Source organism: Orbicella faveolata, unplaced genomic scaffold, assembly GCF_042242905.1.
Source record: "Orbicella faveolata isolate gen_17 unplaced genomic scaffold, um_ofav_v1 contig_24, whole genome shotgun sequence".
Taxonomy (NCBI): Eukaryota; Metazoa; Cnidaria; class Anthozoa; order Scleractinia; family Merulinidae; genus Orbicella; species Orbicella faveolata.
Genome location: NW_028301552.1, coordinates 6,098,028 through 6,105,227, shown reverse-complemented (window position 1 = coordinate 6,105,227; position 7,200 = coordinate 6,098,028). Strand labels below are relative to the sequence as shown.

General features: G+C 38.3%; 1 protein-coding gene across 1 annotated transcript; it reads right to left on the bottom strand.

Annotated features, from left to right (window-relative positions):
* Positions 1-4,862: 4,862 nt before the first annotated feature.
* LOC149110104 (TNF receptor-associated factor 6-A-like) lies at positions 4,863-6,952 on the bottom strand. The gene is made up of 2 exons (XM_089291563.1): positions 6,770-6,952; positions 4,863-4,956 (listed from the first exon to the last, which is right to left on the bottom strand). Exons 1-2 carry the CDS (start codon positions 6,943-6,945, stop codon positions 4,863-4,865), a joined length of 270 nt encoding a protein of 89 aa, XP_089147689.1. The 5' UTR covers positions 6,946-6,952.
* Between the last annotated feature and the right edge of the window lie 248 nt (positions 6,953-7,200).

The window sequence follows — 7,200 nt, the reverse complement described above, 5'->3', positions numbered from 1 at the left end:
AAAGAAGGTTTTTTTTTAGGTCTGTGTGCTCTCACAAACTTCAGATATTTGTCGAAATGTTTCTCACATCATTCTCGTGCACATAACCCTTTTCGCTTCTCGTGCCAAGGCCCCAGCCGGCTAAGAGAAGCGAAAAGGGCTATGGGGACGAGAATGTTTCGCGCATTTACACAACCTTGTTCCCAGGGTCTCTCGTCTTTCAAGAACGCGGTTGACATTAAACGAGCCCAGTGTATTGGTATTAACCATTAACCTCCCGGCCTGGTACACCAATATCATGCAACATGACATTGGCTTTTTTGTTATTATTATTCGAAGAAGTTCAGTGCTTAGAATAATATCTCTGGGTGTGATTTCGAGTATTAGGAAAAAATAGATAAACTTTTAGGAGAGGATATGCTGAATGTTAGAGGTCTATTAAGGTCTTGGTGAAGAAGACAAATAAAGAAAAACTTCTAAACGTGTCAATCCGCAGTGCATCATATGCTTCGATGTCCGATATCGATTTGCGAGTTGAAACGTGTAGATATCAAATGTCAAAGGCGAGCTCTGTCAATTTGATCACTACACATTCTCACTGTACTCTACATTTATTATTTTTCCGCGATATTTGCTGGATACGTTGCCAATATCACAAGGAATATTCAGTATTCGTTTCCAAGGCTCTATGATGTGGAATTCTATAGATGAAGATTTTAAATGTCCCTCCCTCTCCTCATTTAAATCAAATCTGAAAGAGCATCTTACTAACAATTATTAAGGAATTTTGCTGGTGACTTCAAACAAATACCGGTATTTTTGGCGCAGTTAATTGTAGGATAATACAGTCGTATAATTTATTTAATGCTAATCTCCTTATTTTCATCTATTGTATTTGACGTTTCTCTGTTAGTTTAACTTACGTTAGTTAGCTACCGACTACAAATTGTGATATATTTGTAATTAACTGGCAACCTGACTTTTTCAACTATTTCAGGTTATTTCTGGTTGTCAATTACCCTTATTTTAATTTAATTATTATGCTACTATGTAATTTAATTTATAAAAAAGATAGGGATAAATAAAGCTGTTTTTGTTGTTGTTGTTGTTGTTGTTGTTGGAATATATTTCTTTTATTTTTTTGCTCATGATCCTCCATTTTTTTGCCTCATGGACCGTGTCTACGTGACCAAAGTCACGTGGACACTAGGAGATGTTGGCTTTCGCATATTTCTGTGTAAGACATTCCTGTGTAACCATTCTTTGCGTTCCTGATGTAAGACTCCTGTGAAGATAGATTAGTAGATAGATACAGTTCAGGCAACTTGTGGGTTAACCAATTTTGGCTTCGAAAGACAGATACAACACCGACGATAAATTGACAGCGTTTGGTGCTATTGATTTTGGAAATACGAGTTTCAACCACGCTGTACAGATTGAAGACACTTAATTTATTTATTTATTTAATTAATTATTTTTTTATTATTTATTTATTTATTTATTTAATTAATTATTTTTTATTATTTATTTATTTATTTATTTATTTATTTATATATTTATTTTTTGTTACGGGGACTGGGATGCAGACCTTGGGGGCTCAAGCATTTGTAACTATTTGTGACATGCTGTTTTTAGCATTTTACTGTGTTAATGTCCAAGGCCTCGGTTCATGCAACTCGCTTGCATTTAAGGACGGTACCTACTAAATACGAAGGTTTTTGCGCCATGTTAGGACCATGCGGAAAAAGTAGATCTTTGTAAGGGCTATTGGAATCCACAATGAAAAAAGGGGGTAGCCGTGCATTTTTTCGAGATAATTGCAAATAGAAGGAGAAGATATTTCTTCACAGATTTCTTTAAAATTTGCCTTTACATGCAATAAAGCAAACACATTAATAAATATCTTAAAACTACGTGGTAAATGGTAACATAAAAACTATTTTTGGTGTGTTTTTAATGACAAAATCGTTGCAACAGCGCTTTTAGCGTCTCTGACAGCCTTCCTCTGGTTCAGCTAAAATACAGTCTAAATATCTTTTGCTCGCAACCAGAAACTAATCACGTGCTGAATAGGCTTGCCACTTCCATTCATAACATAAAATGTAGGGCAACCACGCGCTTTTTAAAGTTATTGGTCCTTTTTGAAACTTTTTACGGTATCCGTTACATTTTTTCCTGTCACCTCCCCAGTAAGTAAAACAATTGCGTATCTCGCACTTGTTTTGCGCGCGCACTACGCCATCTGTAGGTACATATTTGCAGTTGGATTTCATTATAATTTTCGACAGATAACAGCTAGTTTTCAGCTGGAAGACGTTAACAGTTAGTGGTTAGCAATATGCTGCTATTCTGATGTTCCTGGTTTAAGTACAGGTTCATTAAAATTGATTTGGTCACAGTGGGAAAATTTTGCTTTCATTTTAGTCGTGTACTTGGTAGCGTAGTTGATTGCGTCATGTCAACCCAGCGCGCGCGTGGCGCTTAAACCATGCCTTGCGTGATGCGCAGAGCGGTGCGCACTAACAAAAGTAGGCACCTTCCTTAGGACCGTGCCTCTTTTTGTTAGTGCGCACACGTTCTGCGCATCACGCAAGGCATGGTTTAAGCGCCACGCGCGCGCTGGGTGGTCTTAACAGATATATCACAATTGAACTTCTAAACAACTGTTCTTACGTAAGCATTCGAAATGCGGTATAATTTTTAAAAAAAGAACTTTCAATCAGTACGTAAAATATTAACCGGTTCGAGAGGCCGTATAAACGGGGTAAAATTATCAAGGATTATACAGGTTGGGATTTTAGAATGTGGCCGTTGACTGTGTTAACGGGGTGGTCGCATTAAAAAGTCACGTCAACAGTCACGCCTTCTTAACAGAATGCGTGACAAACCCAAAGACAGTGTGTGCGAAGCCAATTTAAGGATGAGCCGAGTTTTTCTGGCAGAATTTCTTGGCAAAAATGTTTGAAATACAATTTTTTTTAGCTCAAAATAACCTAGCCTAGAAAAATCTCAATATCCCAGAAACAAGGGTAAAGTGAAGCTCGATGCGTGATTCAAATCTATTTTTACATACTGCAAAGTTGGTTTCTAATTCACTTTAGCTAATTGTAAACACATGACATTAGGCTGAAGGTACAACAGAGACGTATTCATAGAGAACGCCGCATAATCAGAGGAATATGTTTAATACTGAAACTCTGATCTCCCTTAATATATTTGAAAAAATGTAACTAATTACCAAAACGTTTACAAGTGATAATTAATGCCTAAAATACTGTTGGATATCAAGGATTTTAAAAAATAATTAACATATAGTAACTAGAAGCTCTAAGAGCGTTTACTCGGGCTTCGTACCACAGTATCAAATCGTGCTTTACGAAAACGCGTATTGGACACAATAAAACCAAATTAAAGAATCAGGATATTTTAGCACAAGAGTTCCGCTTAGATATTTACTATTCAAGTTGCTTCGTTGTGTATCCACCTCATCCTATCGCAAGTTGTGAGTTTAAAATATTTTGGTTCAAGAATGAAGCACAATTGTGTACGCACTGATGGAGAAGTTGCTTGCAAAGAATTTTCGAGGTCTTTGTACAACTTATGGCGATTACTTTGTACATGCTAACAGAAATTTTACGAAGTTTGTTTACTGGTCGCGGCGATCCGAGTAAATTGTGTAGCTGAGCATCTTTGCCGTGTTGCGATCTTAAACCCTTTTCAATAGTCATATCTTCTTTGGAGAGCGAATAATCCCTTTCGAGAGAGCTAAAACGAATCATGATAACCTCCTTCGCGAAAACAACAGTCCTGTGACTGGGCTGAAATTGCATTGCACATAATTTGCATAAACTTTCAAGTTGTGTATTTTCCGGATAACTTCCAAGAATTTGCGACCCTTAACGTAGTTAATAAAGAAATATTCAAGCTATATGTTTTTATTGAATCAAAGCAGGAGTATTTTTAAAAAGGACTCTCATTTATGATAAGGGAAGATGCGGCATTCTGTTTGGCTATTTATTTTGGTTTCATGCTCGTCTAGTTCATGTCATGCACGCAACATGATTTTCTTTTGCAGTCAGACACAGTTTTATAAAAGAATTGGCGATTGCTAATTAAGACTGCTAAATATATTTGAACTACTAGTGAAATATCTGGCTAAACTATCGTCAATGCAGATTTTCCTTGGGACTTGGCAAGAACATTGGTTCGCCAATAATCCCGCACAATTCCCCCCACAATAGAAGGTTTAATTCTCCCGCACAATGTGCCTCCAAATTCACACGTTATTTTTTTTTTCCTGCACCCTACTAGAAAGTCAACTAACTTCGAGGTAAGATATTTAATTCAAGTTACCGAATGTCTTATCTTTATAACTTTGGAGACATATTTTGCGCGGTGCAAGAAACAAGTCGCATGTTTTTAATGAGCTACGAGGCCAAAAACGTTTTCGTATTTAGCTCGTTTTATTGCAGTATGATTTGTTTTACGGCAATGTTCTAAATAATAACAGCACTAGCCACATACCGTCATTGACTGTCAATTTTTTGCCAATGTTTTCGTAGATTGAACTCATACCCCAATCGGCTCAGTTGTCATCTCACGAGAACGTTTCGAGCGTGAACTTTGCTTACCTGGCTGGCTTTCAAACAATACAATTCGTGGACCGACCCTTTCTGAAAACGATCGACATCTTTGTATATGAGATGAACGTATAAGGCGCGATTCTTGCCAAACCTTTCTTCGCAAAACACCGCATTCTGTCACGAAGAGCGAGCAATGTCGCGTTTCTCGTCCCCAGTTTCCATGGTCTACGCATGGAATGTCTGGGACCATGACCCCACTTTTGGCGACCAAAACGCTTCCATTTTATGACTCGGGCTTTGTTACGAAAGCCCGAGTAATAAAACGACATTTACCTTGTGCAACACCGCCCCTCTGTCTACGGGACAAGTACAATACTGCCCTTGTCGTTCGTTCCTGTATAAAATAATAACCAAATGAAACTTTCCCATATGCCATAAGCTAGTGAAAATTTCCGTCGCTATTTTGTTTTGTCACTGAAGATCTAGACTCATACTAAGGAAATATCAAGTGAACAATACTGTTTTAAATGAACGGCAGCAACGTTGAAAATTTCGCCAAAATACAGTTACATGCGAATTAACTATGATACACTTAGAGCCTTGTGTTTCTGAAACTTGCCACAAATGCAAAAGTAGCTATAGCTCCAGGGTCAAAGCAACTCGACATCAAGTAATTCAATATGAAAATCAAGTAATTACGTCTAAGGTGATGTAAGGTAATTTTATTTTAAGTCGTAAACGTAGGGAGTGGTTGCCCAATCTCCCGAGCCAGGGACTCATGACAAAAACGCAGGGCTATTTACAACTAGTAGTAATCAAAGATCATGACAGCGTTCGACACCGTCACTTACAGACAGATGTATCACAGTGTCAAAGTCCATGCCAGTGAAGAGGTCCCCTGTATAGATTACGATGGTCGATATTTGTTGTTCAAAACGCTGCGTGACGGCGCCAGTTTCCGTAGACTCGCAAAAATAGTAGGCCTTCAAAATTTCATGTTTTGACGTAAACTCAGCATGAATTCAAAACGTAAACAAACGAACAAACATTAACTCTGGCCTGTAAACAATTTTAAAGCTCCCATTCGATTTACGTTCATGAAAATCTTCTCGTTTGCCTCAAAGGAAATTCGGTTTGGTTTGCATAATTTCATAATTCGGGTTCTGCGTCTATGCCAAGTTTTGTTTGTTATTTTTAATTTACTTTCATTGACTTGAGACTAAAGGGGACCAGAACAACATAATCATTTCCATTCATGTAAAATAAATAAACTGTTATTCACTCAGCCGTTTTACAAGCTGAACATTCTTTCTAGGTGTTTGTTTACATACCAACATTCTCTAGTTAAATGGGCGGCTTCTGTTTCCATTCATTTAACCCGCTATCACGAGCTAGACAACTCGGTAAGATCATTCTTTAACCACGAACCATAGCCATCTACTGAGCTACACAACTCGGTAAGTTAAAGTAATATATTTTGAGCACAGAAATCAAAGCCAGCAAAGTGAAACGACACATTTCCTCCATCGATTTATTCCGCACAAAGCAGTGTTGTTTTTTGGTCGAAGACAAGACGGTAGACAACAGGCAGCCGAACTGCACCTTTGTGTTTGTCCCAAAAGTCGTACACATTTCGTGGGCATCGATAAATCTTAGCTATAAGGTCATTTAACGCCACAACTCTAACTTCAAACTTCAAATACGCAACTTGCCGGTAACATGGAGAAGCGACGAGCATGGACATGACGTCATTCGCCCCTGAAGAATTTTTTTGGGGGGACCAAAGTGGTGTCCCCGATAAATAGATAGATACACAGGTCTCGAACTTTCATGCATTACGCGATTAGAACTGCGTTCTGTCGAACGCAATAACATTACTACTTACAATTACTATATTCGCTAAGATGAATTCAGAATTAAACGACGCGATACATCGCTCGAGAGTGTCCTGCTATACTCGAATCCACCTTGAATCAAGACATAAAGAAATTAACCAACTGGTTCACAGCGAACTATCTGCAAGTAAACGCCGCTAAGACTCATGCGATGACACTGGGTAGTTCTCCTTATACATTCAATTTTTTAGTTGATGACATGTCCATTGAAATTGACCCGACTCTTAAATTTTAGGTGTAACATTGGACCGACACTTGTCCTTTAAGCCCCATGTTACGTTCATGCTGAAAATACGTACATTCAATACGTACCTCTGTAGATATTCGTTAATGCATTCTTCGCAAAATCTATGGTCACAACTGGTTTGAATCGGTTCCTTTGCAGGCAGATGCCGTATTGGACAGAGAAAACCTTCATCCACTGGATTCACAAACGCTTCGTCATAACCAAATGGTAACGACGAATGGTTCCTTGCAACCTCCGCCATTTCCTTCTGGGTGTTATACGAAAGTGAAAGCCTCATTGAATATGAACTTTTTTTACAAGCTCTGTCAGTCCCTTCGCGTTCCATCTAAAGCGTGCTCCTAGCCTAAGCAAGGCCATGGGAACAAGTGAGGCAGTATACGTATTCACGAGAAGCATGCCGGGTATAGATAGAAAAATAGGTCTGCAATGTGTGCATGCATATTAATTAAAATTGACTGGCGTAGAGGCAGATATGTGAAATCTACTTCCCAATCAA